At 53.3% G+C, this 23,837-nt stretch overlaps 9 protein-coding genes across 9 annotated transcripts; 5 read left to right on the plus strand and 4 right to left on the minus strand.

Annotated features, from left to right (window-relative positions):
* Positions 1–229: 229 nt before the first annotated feature.
* On the plus strand, positions 230–1,130 carry HER10_EVM0009591 (short-chain dehydrogenase; the record flags this gene model as incomplete). Its single annotated transcript, XM_035479076.1, has 1 exon — positions 230–1,130. Exon 1 carries the CDS (start codon positions 339–341, stop codon positions 1,128–1,130), a length of 792 nt encoding a protein of 263 aa, XP_035337548.1. The 5' UTR covers positions 230–338.
* A 1,559-nt stretch (positions 1,131–2,689) lies between these two features.
* On the plus strand, positions 2,690–3,514 carry HER10_EVM0010130 (aminodeoxychorismate lyase; the record flags this gene model as incomplete). Its single annotated transcript, XM_035479599.1, has 2 exons — positions 2,690–2,986; positions 3,182–3,514. 2 exons carry the CDS (start codon positions 2,690–2,692, stop codon positions 3,512–3,514), a joined length of 630 nt encoding a protein of 209 aa, XP_035337604.1.
* Positions 3,515–6,529: 3,015 nt separating this feature from the next.
* Positions 6,530–8,436, plus strand: HER10_EVM0001916 (alpha-galactosidase; the record flags this gene model as incomplete). The annotated part of the gene is made up of 5 exons (XM_035471648.1): positions 6,530–6,914; positions 6,979–7,033; positions 7,095–7,262; positions 7,325–7,465; positions 7,533–8,436. 5 exons carry the CDS (start codon positions 6,530–6,532, stop codon positions 8,434–8,436), a joined length of 1,653 nt encoding a protein of 550 aa, XP_035336932.1.
* Positions 8,437–8,714: 278 nt separating this feature from the next.
* Positions 8,715–10,030, minus strand: HER10_EVM0002382 (uncharacterized protein; the record flags this gene model as incomplete). The annotated part of the gene is made up of 4 exons (XM_035472097.1): positions 8,715–9,233; positions 9,295–9,481; positions 9,545–9,754; positions 9,813–10,030. 4 exons carry the CDS (start codon positions 10,028–10,030, stop codon positions 8,715–8,717), a joined length of 1,134 nt encoding a protein of 377 aa, XP_035336972.1.
* A 3,187-nt stretch (positions 10,031–13,217) lies between these two features.
* HER10_EVM0011243 (uncharacterized protein) lies at positions 13,218–13,918 on the minus strand (the record flags this gene model as incomplete). The annotated part of the gene is made up of 2 exons (XM_035480680.1): positions 13,218–13,663; positions 13,735–13,918. The coding sequence occupies 2 exons, from the start codon at positions 13,916–13,918 to the stop codon at positions 13,218–13,220; spliced, it is 630 nt and encodes a 209-aa protein (XP_035337696.1).
* Positions 13,919–15,506: 1,588 nt separating this feature from the next.
* Positions 15,507–17,705, plus strand: HER10_EVM0007283 (vanillyl-alcohol oxidase; the record flags this gene model as incomplete). Its single annotated transcript, XM_035476842.1, has 3 exons — positions 15,507–17,114; positions 17,173–17,324; positions 17,410–17,705. The coding sequence occupies exons 1-3, from the start codon at positions 15,886–15,888 to the stop codon at positions 17,703–17,705; spliced, it is 1,677 nt and encodes a 558-aa protein (XP_035337348.1). The 5' UTR covers positions 15,507–15,885.
* Positions 17,706–19,022: 1,317 nt separating this feature from the next.
* On the plus strand, positions 19,023–20,420 carry HER10_EVM0009427 (uncharacterized protein; the record flags this gene model as incomplete). Its single annotated transcript, XM_035478914.1, has 2 exons — positions 19,023–19,664; positions 19,710–20,420. 2 exons carry the CDS (start codon positions 19,023–19,025, stop codon positions 20,418–20,420), a joined length of 1,353 nt encoding a protein of 450 aa, XP_035337535.1.
* On the minus strand, positions 19,746–21,819 carry HER10_EVM0000424 (FKBP-type peptidyl-prolyl cis-trans isomerase). Its single transcript, XM_035470207.1, has 5 exons — positions 21,435–21,819; positions 21,316–21,373; positions 21,203–21,244; positions 21,075–21,148; positions 19,746–21,019 (listed from the first exon to the last, which is right to left on the minus strand). Exons 1-5 carry the CDS (start codon positions 21,616–21,618, stop codon positions 20,811–20,813), a joined length of 567 nt encoding a protein of 188 aa, XP_035336803.1. The 5' UTR covers positions 21,619–21,819; the 3' UTR covers positions 19,746–20,810.
* Positions 21,820–22,689: 870 nt separating this feature from the next.
* HER10_EVM0012134 (uncharacterized protein) lies at positions 22,690–23,837 on the minus strand (the record flags this gene model as incomplete). The annotated part of the gene is made up of 2 exons (XM_035481535.1): positions 23,691–23,837; positions 22,690–23,632 (listed from the first exon to the last, which is right to left on the minus strand). The coding sequence occupies exons 1-2, from the start codon at positions 23,810–23,812 to the stop codon at positions 22,690–22,692; spliced, it is 1,065 nt and encodes a 354-aa protein (XP_035337767.1). The 5' UTR covers positions 23,813–23,837.

Raw genomic sequence — 23,837 nt, forward strand, 5'->3', positions numbered from 1 at the left:
GACTAAATGATTCACGGTAAAGCGCCACCACTATGGCCAAAGGTGCAGCCCCTAACAGTTGATGACGTCGTTGAGCCGGAGCCGGCGTCATCGCCTAATAGCTAAGTTTCAAAAGGTTACGAAAACTCGACATCATCACTAGCGCTTTCAATACCCCGCTAGTATCAATTGCCTTATTATCAAGCTCTCCTGGATCTTGGATCCATATATGCTGCATCCACCGTCACCTCGGCTATATTGCATGTAGCCGGCGACCCTCTTAAACAGCCTTAGAAGATCCGGACTACTACATCATCGTCAATTCATCAATCATTATTTCAATCCGACAATACGAAAACATGGCTCCCTCAGAAGACAACCTAGGATTCAAATGTGCGGTCATCACCGGTGGTGGTGGTGGCATCGGCAAGGTGATGGCCAAGCACTTCATTTCCAAGGGCAAAAAGGTCATCATCGCCGGACGCACAGAATCGAAACTGCAAGAAACAGCAAAAGAAATCGGGGCTGTTGACTATTACGTTCTGGACACGGGCAAGATTGAACAGATCCCCGACTTTGTCAGACGTGTCACCAAGGAACACCCCGACCTAGACTGCCTCGTCAACAACGCCGGGGTGCAACGTCCTCTGGAGATTCTCAAGGACGACGATTTCCTCTCGAAGGCTGACCAAGAAATCGACATCAATATTCGAGGACCGATGCATCTGGCTCTAGGCCTGTTACCACACCTTCAGACCAAGGAATCCGCACTCATCATCAACGTATCGAGTGTACTTGGCTTCATTCCATTCTCCATCATCAACCCCGTCTACAACGGCACCAAAGCTTGGCTGCACTTTTGGAGCATGAATCTTCGCACACAGCTCAAGAACGGCGGTTCCAAAGTCAGAGTTGTAGAAATTGCGCCACCGACAGTAGCAACTGACCTGCACCGAGAGCGATCGGATCCAGACGACAACAAGAAGGCGAATAATCCGGATGCTCTCAGCGTGGATGAGTTCATGGAGGAAGTTGCAAGTAAATTGGAGGACGGTGTCGAGACCATCGGGCCGGGCATGGCTGGAGAGGTCATTGGCAGATGGTATGGTGCGTTTGGTGATCAATACGCAAAGGCGGCAGGGAGCAAATAGTTGGATCATTCCTCAAAGCGAGCAGATATCACACGCATCACCTAAACATGACTTCTCAATCTGAAATGACATCCCTTATTAAAGGTCCCGAGGATATGAACGACTCACTGGAACTTAATACGGAGTATGACGGACAATGCGAAAGGGTGCCCAGCAGAAGCATCACGATATTCCGATATGAAGGGGCTATTCAGTCGCAGGTTCCGTGAGGGCACATCCCATTCGTGAGCTTGTTCTATGACCCGATGTAAGATTATTTCGTCAACAGTATGTTTCCCGCACACTTCTGAAACCTTCACATCTTGTCATGGATCACCGGTGCGCTCCTTGCGCAAGTCTTACATTCGAGGCCTTGATGGAGCTTGCCCAGGCTGGCTTCCGAGCTGATGAGTTTCCCAAAGAGGTATTCTATCAGCGCCATGAATTGTACTTCGCTTGACACAAACCGCAAATAACGGCTGCAATTCATGTCAACTCGTCCTTGAATGAGAGTGTACAGCAACATCATCATCAGGCGTCGGAGACTGTCCGCTTCAATCACTGCGTTGAGCTACTTCGTAATGTTCGTCTGTGTCAGTCTGACTTAACCGTTAAGGATGCGAATCCGCAATCTTCTCTTCTCGCCCTTGCCAGCATCCTACACCTTGTTCTGGGCACCCTTGCCGGAGTCAATACTGACAATCTCACCCGTTGCCAAGAGGCACTCTTGGATTCCTGCAAGATTATTTTGAGGCCTTTGTTCTCCTCGAGCAGCTGTGAAATAGTAAACCGGCTCACTTGACATGCTCAGTGTGGCCAATATCCCGGCAGTAAGGGGGTCGAGATTGGCCCGCTGGAGGTTCCATGTAACTCTACTCTCCTCGCTACTCGCGATGAGTCCACCGACTTGGACACCATCTGGACGCACGAGTACGCGAAGAAGAGACATGAGGGCATTGACGAGGACGGTGTTGAGGTTAATCGTGACGGGATCACTGGTCTCAACACCAACTCATTGAAAGCGTACGCGTAAATATTTTAGGGTATTTTAGTACGATCCATGTTATAATCTCTTCAGAGAGGTCGTATTGTTGGGGGAGCGAGTTGGGATAAACAGTCTATAGGTGTTGCCAGCTTTTGTCATTTGACACGAGGGCAGAAGTACAACAAAACCTCCTGGTTACAACGATCACTGGCCTCGGGGGGGGAGTTCATGGGCGGTTTTACCTCTCGCAGATTGCGTATCCTGAATGATAGCGTGTTCAGGTGTAGTACCGGTTGCGCCGGAAGCGTGCGCACATCCTCGGATCTCAGATTCGCTATTTGATTACAAGCTGTCGAAAACCACCACCGTCAGCGCTCCAGCGAAAGGATATTACCTGCCTAAATCTGCTAGCTTGTATTCGATTGAGATGGAGACGACTTATTCTCTGATCCCTGGTGGCTGCGCCGCAGGTCTGCAGCTGGTAAGTCGCGGGACCGACGTCCGGCAACCATAAATATCCAAGGCTCTCCCAGCCTTTGCTTCCTCTGAAGTGTGAAATTTTACCCTAGACTTTCTTGTCACGTCGAAAGTAGCTATGGCCTCTAACGAAGAGGTTGAGGCAATCGCCTCTGACGCAGACTTCGAGATCATCACAACCTTTGCTTACTCGGCAGGTCTCCCCTACAACGAGGCATCTCTGCCGGAATCATACTGCTACCTGCTTCAGTATGGTATCGATCGTCTACAAGCTGCGGCGTCTGATCTGTCATGGGACGCCGTGACTGAGGACTTGCGTAGCATCGACCGTGTCCAATCATTGTCCAAGCAGGTCAGCGCCCACATGCTTTCAACCCACGGCGAAGCGTCCAAGGACCCGGGCAGACGCTTCATCGTGCGCTTGGCCTTCAAGAGGGACGGAATCCTCAGCATCATGTCGGGCCCGAGGCCCACCTCAACGGATTCCCTTTACCCAAGAAACTTGTCGAACATCACGGACTCTCTCAGTACTTCAGAAATCCCCGTGTACCTGGACATGGAGCCGACAAAGCCTTCACTGTTCACCAAGCATAAAACAACGCATCGTCAGTCCTACAGCGCCGCTTGGAAACGTGCGGGTGTGGACGAGGCGACGTCGCCTGCTGAATGTGACGTGCTGTTACAGAATGAGAACGGTCATATCATGGGAGCCGCGTTTAGGACGGTGTACTTTTGGAGGGATGGCAGATTGGTGACTCCGAGTAGTGTGACTGGGTGCAAGATGGGCGTCTCGAGACGATGGGCAGTGGAAAATGCGGATGTGAAGGAAGCATTGATCACAGCTACGGACATCAGCGATGGCGAGACGGTTTGGCTGAGTTCGGCTGTAGGGGGCTTTATACAGGGAAAGGTCACTATGGAAAGAGAGACTCGAGATGAATAAGTTTCATGATTCACGGCATCCCAATCAAGAATCTCCAGAGCTCTCGGATGGATCATAGATGTTACATGTATTCATGGCCCGTCTTAGCATAATGTGAACGGCATAAGTACAAAGACCACTGTCGCAAAGTTCGAATATGTTGTGTCTCGTTTCGACATGGTTGCAAAGTAAAAACACTGACGACCCGAAGAAGCTCCGAATGTCGACTCCATCAACTGGCCAAGCAACTGCAACATTCCGAAGTTCAGTTTTCTATGGATGCTACACACTTGTATAGCTGGCAATTAATCCATAAAGTTCTTGTTTCGACGGGGTCATGGTGCAAGTCGGTGCTCCTACGTGTACGATGATGATGGGAACTTGATGGCACCTAGGCCTGCCAGGTTCTCCTGCTTACTTTGGGCAAGTTGACAACACATCTAAGGATATGCAATAGTTTAGTATCACGTCTTACCGTACCTATCTGGGAGATGAATTGATGCTGATAATTCTGCTACGGATACCACCTCGCGCATTGCAAGTTTCCGAACCGGTCGTTCTGAGACTAGTGAGGATCTTGGATCTAGCCGGAATCATGCACTCGCGAGGTAATGGTTGACGGACTGCCGCAATTCACACAAGAATTACCTATCAAGCCAAGAGCACGAGCTACCCACCAGAGTTGTTGACGTAGGAGAATATCTGGATTCTAGAAATGTCCGCTTAGTCCTGACGAAAGGCGCAAAGATCACTACGTAGCTCTGAGTTACTGCGGGGATGGTGCAATGTCCCCTGCCCTGACGGCCGAAACCCTGGGGCCTTCTCAAGACTCCATTGCCGTCATAGAGTTTTCTCGGAATTCCCAAGATGCCATCACGATAACTTGCAGTCTGGGTTTTCGTTTCTTATGGACAGACTGTCTTTGCATCCAACAAGATTCCGGTCGGATCGGGAGAATTAGTTTCAAAGAATTGGTTTAATTTACCGCAACTCAACAATGACGTTTTCTGCTATGGTATCAATAGGAAGTAGAGAAGGTATACTCAAGTCATATCATGCTCAAACAGCAAGGAGTACGCGTGCCACGAGCAAAGTTTTGAACAGTCAACACAGTCTCGTGGCTACTGGCTGGCGGAAAGATCAAAACGAAGAGGATCTTCGAAGCTTGGATAGGAACAGTGCGTTGCAAACGCGATGTTGGACACTTCAAGAGTATATGCTGTCACCAAGGCAAACCCTATATGGCCAGAAAGTGATTTACTGGAGGTGCCCACAGCATCTTGTCTCACCAGATGGCCTTCCCCTGGTAACAAATCACCGCAGTCTGCCTATAAAGATCTCACGCAGGCCCTTTACTCTGGAATTCTGGCCTCTCTCTATCCCGAACCCTGAAAACAAATGTCATCATGTGTGACTACTGCGAAGTAGTTAACTCATATACCCAAAGGAACGTTACATACCGTTCAGACAAACTGCCGGCCTTCTCGGGTATTGCACAACGTCTACATCCAGTTCTTGGAGGGACAATCTGGCCGGTCACTGGACTTCGGAGTTTCGGCGCGGCCTCCTTTGAATCCCCGAGGGAAACTTCTGCTATCAGGAAAGAGACAACTGTCGCGCCCCTTCATGATCACGGCCGTGACTGACGATAGAGTACTCCCATTTGAGGAGTTGATAATAGTAGGGCCGAGCCCTTCGAGTGCTCAACTCTTAGAATACGTTATCCACCCAAGAATTCCCGATAATTCATACGGGGAGATTGTGTTCGCAAAACGTATCCTCAAAGCTTTTACGATGCCATCGATTCGTAGCCGACAGATCGTTAGTACATACCATAACACTGCCTCCATAGGACATGCTACCTTCGATGACCCGGCTGCGGCTGTGGACAAGAACAAGATAGCGCCTTCAAGTCTCCTCAGAGTGAATGGTGGTGATCGAGACTACGTCGCCTCGATTGCCACTGGACCGGGAGACAAATCGAACTGAGAGCTGAATACGGATGTTTCCGCGGCGACAAACATGCGCTGATGCTCGTTCATACTGATGATTCTAGCGAGGAAGAACCCGGGTTGGCCGATTCTGAGACACTTGGTCTAGTCATCCGTGAAGCGACAGGCGAGGCCGAGGAAGAACATACGAGAGAGCAGGATTCGCCCGGATGCAGACGCCCAAGTTGTCTTAACTCAAGACTTGGACTGGCGTGTCTTGACAATGGCCTGGTGCGGGTAGTGCCAACGTTGAGTTTGAGTCTTTTAGCCGTGCAACTCTAGAGCATACCTTGATCCATCGCATTCAAAGTTGAGCGCGTGTCAGTGAGGTGACATCCAGACCAAAGTGCATGTGCCCAGTCAAGACAGGGCGCATGAGTCGTGCAAACCCGAGCAAACAAATCTCCTCTCAACCCCACCATCACGAACCTTGTCAAACGCCCGTCTAGATTTCCTATTTCATTCAATCTTCCCATCCCACCCTAGCCGCGACCCCGATACGACTCCTCTTTAACTGCGGGGGAAACATTGGCATTGACCGGCCTTTAAACCAGTTTAAGCCCATGGGCCATCCGATAGACTGATGCGGCCCGGGTGGAGCCAGGCACATCTGCACAACCGCTGCATGATGTCGCATTTTGTTTATAAGCGCCCGAGTCCGAGTGGTCGTGTCCGTCAATGGGACGTTTACCCCGATAAGTTTACTCAGCCCAGTCGTTTCCCCGCGTTGTTTCCCCGACTCATCCATCATGTGGCTTTTCCTTACCCCTGGGGAACTGGTGGAGATCTTGGAACTACCGGAACGATATTTCAATGGTGCGCGTAGAATCGTGATGACCTCACCTGGGCCGAGGGTGGCATTGAGTCAATTCCGGGGAAGACGGGGCCGTGCGGAGAGACGGTTGCATTCTCGCGCACGGAAAATGGCCTGCAATTGACTTATAAACATGAGTATTCCACGGCAGACTGCGGTGTTGTTGTAGGAAGAGTTGTGGTAGTTGCGAACCTCTGAGAATCTCAACCCGACCTTATCGGATCATCAACCATGATCTCCGTCGCGTTTACACTTCTGACGGCGCTCGCCGCCCGCGCCTCGGCCAAGACCCATAAGACGCCGACACCTCAGATGGGATGGAACAGTTACAACTACTACAATTGCTACCCCAATGAGACGCTGATCAAAGAGAACGCACACGCCTTGATCAACACAGGTCTAGCCGACGCCGGATACACCACCGTGACTACCGACTGCGGCTGGCCGGCCAAGGAGCGCTCCGCTGACGGCGAGCTCGTGTGGAACCCGGCGCTGTTCCCGTCCGGAGGCGGCAAGGAGCTCGGTGATTATATCCACAATCTCGGCCTGAAATTCGGCGTATACTCCGGCGGCGGATACTACCAATGCGGTTCCACAGACCAGCCCGCTTCTCTCGGTGAGTAGTGATTACCCGGAACTCCAATTCTTAGTGTAGTGACTAGTTCTAACAAGATTTTCAGACCATGAGCTCACCGATGCCAAGTCATTCGCCGACTGGGGCGCAGATTCCCTGAAGTACATCCACCAAGGAGTATAGCCCTTGAATGGTCAGGTGCTAATGTGAGGTGCACATCAGATACGATAACTGCTACGCGGTCGAGCCCACAGTTATGGTCGACTACGTTTCCGAAGAAGCCGTTTCACCGGATCGCTTCGTAGCGATGGCAGATGCGTTGAACACGACGGATCGAGACATCCTCTACCAAGTTTGCCAATGGGGAACCGGAACTGACCTGGGTATCTGGTGCGTCGTCCACGGTAGCGAAATTCTCTCAAGCATTCACAAGGAACTAACTTGGTCACTAGGGCGCCCAAGATTGGCAACAGCTGGAGAATCAGCAACGACATCTACAACGGCTGGCGCAGCATTTGGCGGATCACGAACCAAGTTGTTCCTTTTTACAAGTACACCGGCCCAGGTGCTTTCCCCGACATGGACATGTTGCTGTGAGTAGTAAACTTCTTTCTGTAGGAGCGCGCCGTTTTAATTCCGGCGCTGACAACATCATCCCAGCATTGGTCTCAGCGCCCTGTCGATTGAGGAGGAGAAGTTCCACATGGGAATGTGGGCCATCAACAAGTCTCCCCTTACACTCGGTGCCCCCGCTATCCCCGGTCTTGTCCCGGAATCAGCCCACGAGATCCTCGTCAACAAGGAAGTCATCGCTCTCAACCAAGACCCCCTCGCCAAGCAGACAGAACTCGTCCGTCGCTATACCGAGGAGGAGTGGGACGTTTGGGCCGGCGAGTTATCGGGCTCCCGCCTCGTGGTCGGCCTGGCAAACTGGAAGAACGATTCCCAGGCCGTGAGCGTCGACCTCGCGGCCGTCTTGGGTGTCGCCTCGGCCAACGCCCGTGACGTATGGGCGGCGAGTGACATTGGCTCCATCTCGGGCACGTACGAGACGACGTTGAACGGCCACGAACTCAAGTTGCTCGTGCTCTCGGACCTCTCCACGACGGCACCCGCCGTCGACGCGTCAGCCGGATATTACACGGCCACTGACGCCGCGCTGTCTGGCTCAGCCTCCAAGGTTACTTGCGCAGAGGGTCAGTGTCTTCCGAGCAGCACAAAGGTGGGGAATATCGGTTCAGGGGCCGCGGTCACGTTTGAGGGCGTCGAGGCCAAGTCAGAGGGCAAGAAGCTGCTGGGCGTTGACTTTATCAACTATGAGATCGCCCTCGACTCCGCGTGGCAGTTTGGGTCCAATACCCGCAATTTGACCATCTCCGTCAATGGTGGTACCGAGAAACGGTGGGCCTTCCCCATCTCCGGGGGCAACTGGTTTGACACTGGCCGCTTGCTCGTCGAGGTTGATGGCTTCAAGGGTGATAGCTCGAACACGGTGGAGTTCAAGTCGTTTGGAAGTGATTGGGCCCCCGACTTGGTTGGTTTCGAGGTTTTCGAGGCCAGCTAGAGTCTCGAGCAAGCAACTTGAAATGATCATTCATAGGCGAGATTATGAGAACAAGACAATCTTGAATTCTTACAATGAGATCCTCCTAGCACGCTCAGGAGGCTTGATATTAATCAGTCTCGCCCATATCATCAAGGACTAGTATACAAAAGAAAAGAGGCGTTGTGAGTATAGCACAGGGGTATTCGTAACGAACAACAGCCTTGATCATAGCATGCCAGAACAAAGTCCACATGCATCCATCCCAACCATTACCATCAACTACATAGCCGCATCACCTAACCCCTCATCTCCTTCTTCTCCGATGACCGAGGGTGTCCGGGGTTGCTGGTCAGCGAGTCCTCATCATCAACCCTGTAGAAAGAGCTTCCGCTCGCCGCATCATCATTGCGCCCGCTGAAAGATGAGGCAGGGTTCGACTTCGGCGAGTGCGACTCAACGCGGACTTCAACATCAACTCTTCGGTGAATGCCAGTTCTAGCTTCCCGGATGGCTTCGAGATCCCTATCCTCAGGAACCGCTCCGACGCTGGCGCGATGGAAACTCTTAAGACCTCCGGTTTCGTGGTGGCCGTTGTGACCGTTGTCAAGGCCAGTTGGGTTCGTGCGATGACCTCGGGAATGTCCCTGGGAGTATGAGAGGGAGTTGAATCTGAAACCGCTATCTTGATCCTTTGCGAGGCGTGTGATCAATGAGGCCATTGACATTTCGATGTTGAGCTTAACCATGTAGGCCACGGGATGGAACTGGATGTAGACGACTTGGTTGGGAAGTGACATGAGGCCAATGAGCATAGCCTGGATGCGTGTTGTAAGCCTCCTGAGTAATTTACATGATCGTAGTGGTGTCTTGACTTACGTCCATGGCAATTGAGAGAACCATCAGCTTTGCGTTGAAGCCAACCAGAGGCTTGTACTTGACCAATCCATGCTGATTCAGGAGGCGAGCCTTGACGACGTGGAGGAAATACCAGTTGAGGCCAGCGTCAACGATGAGAATGAGGATTTTGGAGAGACGGTCCCAATAGTGGTTGATATTGACGTATCTGCGATGACATATCAGCGAGTGAACTACACGGTAAGAACTCAGTACAGAAGATCGAACTTACGTTTGGCTAACAGGAGGGTCAAGGTGGGAGGGGATCCAGATGCAGAAGACGGCAATGTTGATCAGGGTGATAACGACAGCCGTTCCCCATTTCAGCATGCGAATGGTCTTTTGACTCTCCGCAATAACCGCAATACGGTTAATGATGATTTGCATCAGCAACTGGATCTCCCACACCCATAAGAATAGGATAAAGAATAAGACCGGTACTCTTTGACACCAATAGCGTTAGCTCGGAAGCAGCAGAAATACCGCACTTCGACACTCACGTTGGTCCTAATATGCCATCTAAGAATAACCATCCGATGACGGCAATGACGAGATTGGCGACAATCTCACCCCACATCATGTAGATGTATGTGCTTCGAAGGGGGTTACGATTCCGTCTCGTCTGCTTCATCGCCTCCCATACTGTCAAGAAACCAAAACCGATAGTGAAGCCCGCGGCCAGCGAGGCAATCTGGTAGTCTGTCTTTGATGCCGCCATCGTGAAGTATGCTGGAGAAGGCGAAGGCGGGAAAATCGATTCGTTCGTATTGAATAAGTATCGTATCCGAGATTCGAGGTTCGGTCCTCTCAAGAAAGGCTCCTTGATATACCAGATTGGGTATGTGGGGAAGGAGACGAGGATGAGAGGGGAGCAAGATGTCGTCTAGTTCAAACTCAAAGAAAGCCCTACGAGCCCGTCGAGAAGGGGGAAACGGGCATACTTTTAAGAATCGACGATGTGCGTCCACAGTCCGGAGCAGATTGGCCCTCGTCAAGCTCGGCTACCCACTTCTTTTCCGGCCCGTAAGTTAAGAAATTTCCCCTTCTCCAGTGCTGTGGCAATAATAAGAGACTAACAGCCTGGCAGGCTTTGGTTTCGCGATCCCAAACGGCAGAGGGTGGCTAGGCCGCGACAGGTAATCGAGCCCTCCAGCCGGCGCCGTGACTAGACCAGACGAAGAACCCACATGGTGGTGACAATTGTTAGTGCCACCCTCTAGCCTACGCCACACGCACCACAAACGTGTAGCAGAGGTGCAGAGGTCGCACTCCAAGAGTCACTAACAGTCTATTACTGTTACTATGAGCAGGGGAGGTGGGGGACTATGAGACGACAGGTCCTGCAAAAGGAGTCAATCGGCACCCCCTTCTCGTAGCTCTCTTGCCCAGTTGAGACAGTTGATGGACGGTGATGTCTTCATCCGTCAATGGTTTGGGTTGCATAGGATGGCAGGAAGTTTGACAATACTACCAGATAGCAAAGTCTATCCCATTGGCCCGAAAACTAAAAGATCAACAGGCACGACCGGCCCCCAATAGACATGTCTCGCGATGTGCCGTCATTTCTTCATGGTGCAAATGCCGGGGGTAAAGGTTTACTGAAGAGAAAGTGAACCCAGGCGTCGATCTTGAGAGGGTCAGTCACGCAAGAAGGGATCCTCCCTACCATCCGCGGGAGCGGAAAGCAGGTTCCCTCTGCTGCTCTTTTCTGGGATACCATCTTGTCACGTTCTCCAGTCTGGTTCTTCGAGCAGAAATTCGCCATAAAAGAGCGGGGTCTGTTATAGGGGTGACGGGGCCTTGTCGTCAATAGCTTCGTGGACTGGGAACGAACTGGCGAACCACAGGCGGGGAGTGCGATGTTCGTTGGGGACCCGGGCGAGGAAGAAATGTTCCAGGGATCAGCAGATCGGCATGGCTTCCTGGTCTTTCACGGATGCTGCATGCAGCTTGGAGGCCGTGCGTTTCTTCAGTAGACAGCCAGACAGCCAGACAGACAGACAGCGGGCATCTCCGTCGTCTCAACACCTCATCGGAATCCCTCACCGAGATGGAACGAGACAGCGCGTTGCGCCTCTCTTGATCTTTTCGTCGAAGGTATGGTATCGAGAGTCTTCAAGACTGTCTGGCAAATGGCAGACTCGGCAGAAGACCGTTACACCAAACAAGAGTGTCCGGCGTGGTGCCGATCAAGGGGGAACTTTCAGCAATTCAGCAATTACCAAGCCCTTAACAAAGGACACTGCGCCATAACAAACACCTCCTCTTCCCTCATCATAAACCTTCAGTCAAATGCCGACTGGGCTCACAAAGAAGAGAGACAGTTGCCAAACGACGTGGGAGCCGTATCCAGAGTGTGCTCCGAACCGCAGTTCATGCTGCATGCATGGGACCAAATATCACCCCAGGCCACCTTGAGCCTTTCTGAAACATGATCTTGCTGCACCCACAGCTCTGGCACTCTGGATTTCTGCAAAGAAGGGCCGCATTGTTCTCGCCGGAGATATTTTCCACGTGGAGGAAGGGCCTTGGGTCTAGTATCAAAAGAGACACGAAGGCCGAGATAGCCAGGCCAGATGACACCGTCCCATTGGGGGCCATCTTGACGCTGCCCATTGGTAGGAAACCCCTCGACATTACCGTTCCAGGCGAGATTTGAGCCGCCAAGACATGTCAGGGGTTTGCTGGCCGACGAAGCGATCTCCTGGGTGCCATTCCCGAGAGCCCACAACTTTCTGCGGTCAGCGTACCAGTGACAAACAGGTTAACATCGACATGCCTCAGGAAATGCGGGGAGGTTCTGCGCTAATGACACAGAATCCGCGTAACAAATTACCAAAACCTTTTCATCTTGACACTCTCTAAACGTCCTTCATCTAATCATTCTTCGAGCTGTCCAGGTATACGCACTTTATTGCTGTCACTCGGCCCGCCAAGTTCTGTAGCAACGGCTTTCCTTCGGATTCAAGCCGTAGCGGCACGGTGTGGCTGAAGGGAAACGGGGACAACAAGATGATCTGAAGCTGGAGAGACTTCCCCTCGGGCCCCGACAGCCACCACAACACCGGCTGTGGCGTCTTTTCACCGAAGACCTTGACACTATTCCACCTTTGGTTCCTCTCATCCGCGTCTTGGCCTTTGATCAACGCCCGGTGACGCTGGTGAACCACGACCCTCTGCTGCTCAAACCCAGTGATCCACGTTTTGCAGCATTCAGTGTTCGGAAACACGGTCGGCATTTGGTAAGGTTAAGCATGAAGGAAGCTGGTCACCCCTGGGCCCGGCTGGTGCCCCTGGACGAACCCAGCACGAGTCTCGCGACTGCAATGAGTGCATGCTGCAGGCCCCAGTGGCCCCCTCCGGCTGGGACGGCCTAGAGGAGGGCTCGAGCCTCGAGCAAAGTCTGGATCTCTGGGACCCTTGGAAGCTCTGGCCAGTAGTCATCTTCCTTCGCCATGTTTCGTGGAAGCGAGGCACGAACCGAGGCATATTGCCCTGCAGGGGTTCCTGGGTCGCGCGACCAATAGCTTCACTCAGCTCCTGCTCCAGCATCCAGCTCCGAATGACAGCTTTCTAGCGTCGCCACTAGATACGATGGCTCGGGTCGACCTCATAGAGAATCACGAGAAACCGGACCAAAGGGGGCATGATGTTGACATGACTGTTGGTATCTTTATCCAAAAAACAGCTAGAAGACGAAGAGAACTTTCGATCCGTACAGACACCGTTCCAAAAAGCTGTGCGTGCCCCCCCGCTTCCGCCACCTTTCCCTCTTCCCCGAAGCCACTAACAAGAAACTTGTTCCAAGCGTGAAGCAAATAGGAAATTCGACCGTTGATAGAACGCCTTCGCTCGTCTAAAACCCGCTAAACCACATCATGCAACCCGGACACGCACAGAAGCCGCTATAATCCTCCAAATCCTTTGACAGGAAAATTGAAGTTGACGTGGTGGACTTCGGTTTTCATACCGCCCGTGTACGCCGACTTGTCCGCCGCGCGACTGGCCTCGAGCCCCGTCCACCCGATCGCCGCGACGAACGTCCTGCCGATGCTGTCGCCGGAAGATGAGCTTGGCGGGCACAGTGACAACCCGCTCGCCACGCCGTTGCAGCCCGGCATCCTGGATGCTCGTTCGACCACCTCGCGCATCCTGTTCTCCGATTCTCGGCAGTCTTCGAAGCTTAGAGTTTCGACGATGGGGGAGTTGATGACGGCGTGTGGTGCGTAGGGCTTGAATCGGAGTAGGTATGCCTCTGGCTCGCCGTCTAGTACGGGCGCGAACCGGGCCATTGCTTCGGCGAAGTCTTTCGATTTCCGCCACTTCTCGCACGCATCCGGACTGACCCAACCTATTTTGAGACTCATCTTATTAGCCATTGAAGCTGAGCTAGATGAACTGACCCGGCATAACGTCACGTACCGGTGATGAGCTCAAGCTTCTGCTGGTCTTCAGTCCATGGTCCCCATCGCGTTCGAAGGTATCCCGGCTGCTTGCTCAGGGTCTGGAGCATAAACTTAAGCTGCTCCTTCCAGTTCTCAACGCCTCCCAAGACAGGAATGGTTACACGCTCGGTGACGGCATTGGCGAGCTGAGCTGGATCCATCACTGATGTATGCTTAGGTTCTGCTTCGGTGAAGGTGTTCTTTGCTCGAGCCTTTCTCTTGAACCAAACGATCTCGATATGGCTAAATTGGCACAGGCGCAAATAACTTGAAGGTTGGATTATGGTTGCTACTAAACCCGCTTGGAGGTCCGGACCTCACACTAATGTAATATTGATCTCGGCCGGCCTTTCCCTTTGATGTCTTGAGCAGGCAACCCTAATCTTAAATAGCCGTTCGCCAACGGAAGAGCTGGAACACCCAGAGGTCATCTGCTACCAAGGTCAAAGGCCAAGCTTTTGGATCAAGGGTGATGTGGGATGGATGACGTTTCCGTATCAACAAGTGCAGTGTTCGAGTTCGCCCGACGTTGTGGTAAAGCAAGATTCGGAACCAGGCGATGGGTGTTGAAAAAGGCCGTCGGCCATATCTTTGCACCCGTCTACCCAACTTGAAAATCACTTCAGGAACCCCCGACCAAGGCTTCCGTAGGTTCGCACCCATCAAAAGAGCCTCGCTCGCACCTCGCAATCGCAACGACAGCTATCAGTCATGGCGTGTCATTTGGGGTTGGGTGTGCCCCAAGCTTCTCGTGAACCAACAGAATCCCAGAGCGGGAAGTCTTCTAGAAACACCCGGCACCTCCGTTCCGTCACCGCATCGCCAACTGCGGACGGCCGATGCGAGATTTCTCCATCTGCTCTCCGGGGAGACGTGTACCCCGGCCTATCCGCACCTTTAGGGCTGGCACTTCTAGTTGTGTCAAGCACGCCATTGGGGCGTCTGGCAGTTTGGGAACAAGATGTAAAAGATTAGATGACGGAATTTCATGGATAAATGTCTACGAGAATGCGGCCGTCTCGCACAAGCCGGCCGAAGGGAAAGCTGACAAGAGCCTGGCCGGTAGCCAATGTCCGTGGGGTAAAGAGAGCAGTTGGCTCTCTGTTTCGTTTCATGGTGCGTCTCCCGAGGCAGCGGTAAGACACTGTCAAGACTGCAGCCGTATCTGCAACTAACGACGGGAACGGGTGTCTGTGTGAAGGTTATGTCTTCCCGTCAGATAGCGTTTCATGACAAGATTCCTCTCCAACAACATGTCCGCCCGTTCCGCACCGTCGCCTTACGAACCCGCGAATCATCACGAACATCTTCCACGGAAGAAGCAAAAGCTGGGTGGCCTGTCGCATCATAGCTCTCTTTCGGTAACTGGCTGACCCAAAACGTCTTCACTACGTCCGCCACGTCAAGTTTGACAGAGTTCCGAACTCACGGTCCTCTCGATAGTCGTCCACTACGGCTCAGACCACTGAGCGCCACTCTTCTACGGACGGCAGCGATCTACGCCGAACGCTTCACAAGCCACATTGTGAACAGCACTCCCTCTCGAAACAGTGATTCCTCTATGATCAACCTGTCGTATCAGGCAGCTGTCCGTAATGAACTGATGGTCCATTGAACGAAACACACTTTTCCATTCTCCGTTGGCTCCCGCCACTTGCTATGGGGCCTCGCCCTGCCTGCTGGTATGCCCTCCACTCGAACGGGTTCGGACTCCAGACTCGAGTTGTCGCTCGCTCTCGCGGAGGCATCCCGGGGTACTGGCCCGAATTGGGCCCGGCACGCGCGACGGACGACCGTGGCTGCGTATTCTCAACTTCGCGAGCTATGCAACAGAGCTCGCAACGCCGGTGGTGGAACAGCTGTACCAAGCAGTCGGCATCTGACAGTAATCCGTCAAGCATGACCCATTGTAGGCACGGTTCATTGGAGAGCTCGTAGAGGCAACATGTCACATCATGAAAGGTATTAAATGACCTCTATGCTCTCGGATTGAGTTGAAATAGCTTTCTCACACAACAAGACATCGATATATTTTGATCTCCTTTCTAGCGATACGTTTGGTGATTTCAAGTGCCCTCACTCCAGATACCGCATTTAAGCAGCCTCATACCAGATCAGATCCGTCAAGATGGCGCCAATTCCGGAACCCATCGCCCTTCCACCAAACTTCACCAACGAGCTATTCCAAAAGTTCATCATCCGCGCCCAAGAAATCTGCGGCATCGAAAATGTCCGCGTCATCCCCAAGGACAAGCCCCTAGAGGGCGACTCATATCTCAATCAGCCCAAATCACACGATCACTTCCCTCTCTACGAGAAGACCAAGTTCGTCGCCTCGGCCGTCGTCATGCCCCGCCACGTCCCGGACGTCCAGGCCCTCGTCGCACTCTGCAACGAGCTCGTCATGCCCGTCTGGCCCATCTCCCTCGGCCGAAACTTCGGCTACGGCGGCGCTTCCCCACGCGTTCCCGGTTCCGTGGTCATGGATCTGGGCCACCACATGAACCGCATCCTCGAAGTCAACGTTGAGGGTGCATACGTGCTTCTCGAGCCTGGCGTCAGCTTCCGGGATCTGCACGAGCACCTCGAGAAACACAACCTCCGTGAGCACCTATGGATGTCGGTGCCCGTCGGCCAGGGTTCCGTCCTCGGTAACGCTGTGGAGCGCGGCGTCGGAGCCACGCCGTACGGTGACCACTGGGGTATGCACTGCGGCATGGAGGTCGTTCTGCCGAACGGTAAGCTTGTGCGCACCGGTATGGGTGGCGTCCCGAACCCCAACGCGGACACGAGCCTGCGACCTGATGAGCAGCCTGGCTGCGAGACATGGCAGCTCTTCAACACGGGATACGGACCCTACAACGATGGCCTCTTCTCCCAGAGCAACCTTGGTATCGTGACAAAGATTGGCATGTGGCTGATGCCCAACCCCGGAGGCTACCAGCCGTACGAAATCACCTTTGAGAACGACTCGGATCTGCCAAAGGCTGTTGACATTATCCGTCCGTTGCGCCTGCAGATGGTGTTGCAGAACGTTCCTTTCCTTCGACACACTCTGTTGAACGCCGCGCACTGCGGTCCCAAATCCAAGTATACGGACAAGCAAGGGCCATTATCAGAGGAAGAAGTCGACGGAATCGCGAAGAAGCTCGACATGGGTCGGTGGCAGCTTATCGGTGCCGTATACGGACCTAAGCCTGTTCGCGACGTCCTTCTTAGTGTTATCAAGCACGAGTTCCTCTCCATCCCGGGCTCGAGATTCTTCCTGCCAGAGGACCGCGCAAGAGAGAGTCCTCTCCGCGCCCGTGAGCTGCTCATGCAAGGTATTCCTACAGTAGAAGAGTTGAGGTGTCTGAAGTAAGTCCCATTCCCATACCTTACTTTACTGTCTCTCAATCGCTAACACTGGTTCTAGCTGGCTTCCCAACGGTGGTCAACTGTTGTGGGCTCCAATCTCCAAGGTGTCCGGCGAGGACGCAAAGAAGCAGCACGATGTAGCCAAGAAGCTCATCACCGAATTCGGCTTCGATTACCTCGGCGCCTTTGCCGTCGGCATGCGAGAGCTGCGTAAGTATTCCGTCTGAACGAGCATCTCATTTCATGTCGCGATGCTGCGAGATAGAACGCAAGTGACTGACCCTATTTACCGTAGACCACGTAATCGGTATCCCCTACCGCCTCGACGTGCCCGACGACGTCGAGCGCATCAGGAAGTTGGCGCACAAGCTCATCAAGGAGACGACGGCGCACGGCTGGGGCCAGTTCCGCGCGCACACGGCGCTCATGGATCCCGTCGCCGACGCCTTCAACTGGAACGACAACGCGCAGATGCAGCTCAACGAGGCGATCAAGAACGCGCTCGACCCCAACGGCATCATCGCGCCTGGCAAGAACGGCGTGTGGCCAGCGAGCTATGACAAGAAGAAGTGGGTGCTGGACGGCAACTGAGTAACCCAATTGAGGATGCTTTTTTTTGCTTTTCTCAAGCTCCTAACGTTGTCACGTTCCCCCGCCTCCTGCCGTTGAGCTGGAGCAGTAACCCCTAGTGTGATGGGGAAGTTGTGGGGATGACGACTGGTGGTACTGTGACGCCGAGATGATGCTGTCACTTTCGACTGCACTGCAGAGTGTAGAGGAGGTCCTAAGAATTGGACTGGTATCGCAACTGCGGCATCTATTTGAATAGAGTGTGGCGGACCAGATCTTGCATTGGTGTAGGTATGGCACGATATTATTGCCGGAGTTGGCTAGACTGAGACTAATTGAAGATGGAATTCTTTATGCGCTGTCGCTCACGCCAGTATCCAACATACGTGAACGATATTCACAAGTACCATGTCAGAGAAAGTCAAGTCACGTATACCATATTTTGATGGTATTTGAGAATTTCAGGTACAAGCTTCAAGGACAAGGGTCCGGAGCTTAAGTTCCGGTAGTTGTATCCGGACATGCAACCGTGATATTCTGGTGGTGGTCAATGTTCCTCTCTTCCAATTCAGATCCTTTAATTCAAAGTGATTAGCTCATACTGCCTTACCCCGTACCGTAGTAGTTCATCTAATCGATTGACTTCCCGTCTTTCCCACATTACGAATTGCGGGATGACTCTTGGCTTTGTGGCACGAAGAGCCTCATCCGCTTAATGTAAGCGTCATCGGTGCCGGCCGTACCCACTCACGGCCCGGAGTTCTTTCTCCACGCGGCCCATCCTCGATGTGGTTCGTCCCACCCCGAGCTCACCGGAGACAACTCCGTGAGGTGTATCTGACGTCTGACTGATGACAGAAATTCTTTTCTTTTCACTTCAGAGCAAGTTTCTTCTCTACGGTAAGCTAGAAGCGCGCCGTTGACACACTCTCGGCTACTTGTTGTGCAGACTCAGCGAAGCCGGCACCGATCTTTAGCAATGGCTGATGACGGCAGAATTACAGCCAACGACTCGGAGCCCACGTGCAATTTACAATTGCCGCTCAAACTCCGGGGCTATGGTCCAGGATGATGAGAAATCCCAAAGTCCATGAACGCATCTCAAGAGGCGAGCCCTTCGCCTAGTCCGACTTCCGAGTTCGGAACTACGATGGCTCAAGGATTGATGTGGATTAGTCTGGCTAGATATGTCGCTGTCATTCAATAATGGGAGTGCCGAGTGCCGTGAAGTGGTTCCGATCTTGTATAAGAGCAAGTCCATGATCATTCCAGTAAAGAGGTTGATTGACTGAGCATCCTCAACATCTCGACACAACAGAGACCAGAAGCTTATACATAATGGCACCAAGGAGCATGCTCGGGTTGCTCGCCTTCGCATCCGGCGCATACGCCGTGCCTTTCGTCTCCGAGGCACAGACTACCGTTACCTCAGAGCCCACCATCACTCCCTCACAAGTTGCAGTCACCAACGTGACCTCCCACGGCCCTTACACGGGTCCCTCACCAACTACAACTGGTGCGCTCTCAACCAGTGTCCTGGCCTCCGAGGTCCCGATACTGCCTCCTCCAGACGACGCCTACGACTACCCGGCGGACGGCAAGCTCCATGGCGACCAGCCCGCGCCGTACACGCCCTCAGGCGGCATCGGCACCAATGGCTCGGCTCCAGTCTACCGCGTCCAGAGCGATTTCGACTACCAGTCCCTCGCTCTGGCGCTTTACCAGGAGTACATCGAGCTCGACCTCTTCCACTGGGGCCTTGCCACGTTCTCCAATGAAGAGTTCGAGGAGCTTGGTCTGAATGCTGAGGACCGCTACCTCTTGCAGTTCATGGCCGAACAGGAGATCGGTCATGCTACTGTCATCACAAACATGCTTGGCGCTCAGGCACCGAAGCAGTGCACTTACAACTACCCCGTCACCAACCTTCGGGAGTACATCGACTTCAACCAGAAGCTCACTCGCTGGGGCGAGTCTGGCGTCTACGGGTTCCTGCCGCACCTCAACTCGGGCCCGGCAGCCCAGCTGTTGCTGCAAAGCATCACGACTGAGGCGCGTCAGCAAATGATTTTCCGTCAGTTCGAGGGCTTGTTCCCCATGCCGGAGTGGCACATTCCCGGTATTCCGCAGAGTTGGGCCTGGACGCTGCTGGCACCGTATATCTCTAGCTGTCCGGCAGGCCAGACCCGCCTCATCTGGCAGAACTTCCCCGCTCTTCACATCCTGAACCAGCCCAACCCTTACCGCATCAACGGTTCCAACGTCTGGAATGAGACTACCGGCGGGTGGGCGAACACCGCGGCGACGACGAACATCACCGATGCTGAATCTTGTGTCAACGCCACGGATCCCCTCCAGGACTGTAATGCCGCCATCACTCAGAACCGCACGATGCCCCTATCCTACCCAGGCCGCCAGGTCTTTTTCCAATGGGACGCTCCGGGCCAAGCGGTTGGTCCCAACAACAGCTACATCACCGCGACCAACGTCGTGGAGCCAAAGTTCGCCGCCTGGGTGTCGCAACTGAATGTCACCTTCTCGGCACTTCAGAACGTTAGCCTCGAGTCTCGTACGGCGTACACCATCCAGCCCAACGTTTCGACGTGGGAGCATGATCCCGCCATTAACTCGACCATGTTTGTTGCTCTTACGGATACTGACATGTATGTCACAGCTCACAATTTGACCATGATCAACCCGCATGTTGCTGCGCTTGCTGTGTACCAGGCTGGTTAAGGAGGTGTCCTTCGCAAAATAATCCGAGGGAACTCGGTCTCACTTACCAAAGACAACGCTGCTGTACAATAATTAATAACTACAATGTTATGACGATTTCCAAAAGACTACCATCTCTGCACGTGAATAACAACCTGCACAACTTCAACCACATGCACATTTCAGATATGAACGGGATAGTAGAAGTTATGCTGTTTGGCATTCAGTTGCTCGCCTAAAATCATAATAGTTTCGTGACGCGTCGTATATATCTCGTCGAATCCAAATTCGCCAGTGAATGCTTTTGCATAGCAAGTAATGCTTCACGTGTAGACACCAATTGGATCTTGATTGCCTTTTCTCTACCGGATGCAAGTCTACTCGTATAGAATCGTTTCGGGGAGGGCTTATTTAGAGCTCGTTGTGCTCCTGGCCGTCGGCATCAGAGTCAGCGACAATGGTCTTGACAACGTCAGCCGCCTCAGCGACCTTGCTGGCGACCTTCTCGGCAATGCCCTCGGTGGCAGACTCGACAGCCTCGCTGGCAGCCGAGGAGGCCTTGACAATGATCTTCTCGGGCTTGGGAACACCGTCAATGCCGACGAGCTCAGTCTCGAAAACTGATTACGACACTAGTTAGCAGAGCTTTTGAAAAGCAGGCGAAATAGTTCATACCGAGAGTCGAGCCGCCGGGAATGGGGCCCATGCCGCGGGGTCCGTATCCAAGCTCGGGGGGGATGGTCAGGGTTCTGCGAGGCGTTAGTAACGATTGGTCTCTGGTCATTGAGTGTCCCAATGTTTACCTCTTCTCGCCAATGCACATGTCAAGAAGTCCTTGCTCCCATCTGTACCATTGTTAGCCTCCGCGACGTCTTCCAATGCTTCTCGTCGAATCGATCGTTTATTGGAAACTGACCCCTTGATGACCTGGCCGCTGCCAATCTTGAAGCTGAAGGGGGTTCCGCGGTCGTAGCCTTGAGAAATGAGACGTCAGCTTTGCTTCAGAGAGCTTTCAGTAGGATCATGGTAACCTACTAGCATCGAATTGCTTGCCATCGGCCTGCAGAGTACCGCGGTAGTGCATGGTGAGCTTGTCGCCATTCTTGGTCTTGCGGTCGCACTCGACCTCCTGGGTGACGTCGATCTTCAAGTCAGCGGCAGCAACGAAGCTGACGGCGCTGGAGGCCAGAAGGCCAAGAGAGAGGAGGAGACCCTGCATTGTGTCTGTTTTGAGAAAGGCGAGGCGGAAATTGGTTGATGAGGGTGATGGTAGAGTCGTGAAGGTGGGCGGTCAATTGGACGGACTGGAGGGGGAACGATACAGCTGGCGGGCAACAAGGAAGACAGCTGCAGGGAGGGGCCACCACCAGACTGCCACACACTGGCCAAAGGTGGGTTAAAGACACGCCGCCTTAACTTGACTATCCTCCGATTGGCCAATCTTGACGGCCGGAGCTCCAGGTCCTTGCTGCCCGTGTGTGGACCCCTTTTAAGATATTCCGGGGCGGACGATACGTACCTTACCTTGCCTTATCCTCCAGCTCTGTCTTATCGATAGCCCAAGCTTCCTTATCGCAGAGATCCACCCACAGAGCTCTCCTCCACTTGCTCTACTCTCCCAGTCTCCCAGCTGACATCCTCAAGTGACGTCAAGCCACCGGAAGGCGATGCTCTTCACCCAGCAACCAAGCAGACCATCGCATCCTTTCCTTGCCTGGTGATGGTGGTGGCTATGGTGGATACCTTACGCAGCACGTGAGAGGGCGTCGACAGCCTCACAAAATCTACTTCAAGACACGAAATCCGCGTCACCTGAGTCTTCCGGGGATCCATGACCACGCGCGTCGCCTCGTTTGTCCAGGCCTCGGTTCTTTTATTTCGGTGTCGTCGTTTCTTTTTCCCATGGGTATCTCCCTCGTGGTTAGCAGCAATTAGGTGGCAGTGCTGGACGTACCGTTGTCATCATGGCCAAGGCAGAATCCGCTTCAACGACCCAACCCTTGAATACGAGATGTTGATGTATGGAAACAACTCGGGGGGACAAAGTGTATGGCCGCCATCATTTACATCAGCGACCCAAGAATGACTATTCAAGGTTCCCTCGCGTAGACAATCACGAAGTCTCTTCCCAGTAAGGTAGCTAGACTTGCTGATGACCGTCGCAGACCTGCCAGCGAAGCTAGATATGTGGGTGTCGAGGGAGGAAGGTGAAGCAGCGCTAGGCGGCCGAATCGCCTGATGGTCGGAGACTTCCATTTTGTTGACTTCATGGTTTAAACTATAAGTCTACCTAGGAATGGTCCTCGTCATTACCCGGGGAGACTTGGCGATTAGTCGTCTTGTGTTCTAAGTCCCTTGCGAGTATGGCAGCAAAGTCTTCCATTGTAGTGCCTCGAACTCTGCTCCCAATTTTTTCTTCACCGAGGACGCCATTATCCGCGATATCACGAAATACCCCTGCAGCTCCTTGAAATAAGGCCGGGGCAAACCCACTCTCTTCGGCATGAGTTCGGGCTATTTCCTCCATCTCGAATACCCAGCGGTATGCTTTCGGGGGCGTGACAACGACGCCGCTCTCGGCTAGACGTAAGTGATCTGGGAGACGTAGCTGCAGCTCGTCTTTGAGAACGTCGAGAAGGCCGAGTCTTTCTGCGGTGGTAAATCCTTGTGCGGCGACTGCGATGTATCCCTTGAACATGGTTGTGTAACACATCTTCAGTCCGCTGGCGGCCCCCACTTCGCTGCTCAAATAACGCATGTTCAGCGCTGCATACAACCTGTCCCCGTGATAGGACAGATCCGTGATGTGATGAGGACCGGAAATGGGGATTCGGGGCTGTACCCATCGACCAGGGCTGTGGTCAACGCCGCTCGTAGCCGTCGTAGGTGTGACGGTCTGTTGCCCTGACGCATTATCGCGGATGAGGACGGGCGGCTCTCCTAAGATTGAGCCGTCGATGAAGCGAGCGCTGTTCTGGACTGGGGTGAAGAGTTCCGATATCCCTCGAGCCGTTGATGGCGCAACAGCGTTGAGATCTATGTAGTACAAAGGGTTACTCGGCCGCGAGCCACGGGTGGCAAGTTCGTGTAAGGCGTCCACCACTCGTCGCGCCGTTTCCAGCGCATCTCTCGGGGGCACAACTGAGAGGATGACCGAGGCCTTCTCTACTAGTTCGACATCGGACGACAGCACTTCAACATTGGCTTCTTCGGCTCGTCGAATGGTAGCTGGACTGGTACACGAAGCAGCGAGGGTCAGATCTGACTGAAGTCGGGTTATGTCTCACGAACCTTCTGGCATGTCCGCTTGTGCCAACAATAAAGCCACGAGCCTTGAGAAGCTTCGCGATACCCGCGCCCATACTCCCAATAGATAGTATGCCCACGTAATTTTGCTGCGCTGCCGCGGCCATGATGAAGTGCTACGATTTCTTCGAG

The sequence above is a fragment of the Colletotrichum scovillei genome (genome assembly GCF_011075155.1).
Source record: "Colletotrichum scovillei strain TJNH1 chromosome Unknown Contig00002, whole genome shotgun sequence".
NCBI classification, from domain to species: domain Eukaryota; kingdom Fungi; phylum Ascomycota; class Sordariomycetes; order Glomerellales; family Glomerellaceae; genus Colletotrichum; species Colletotrichum scovillei.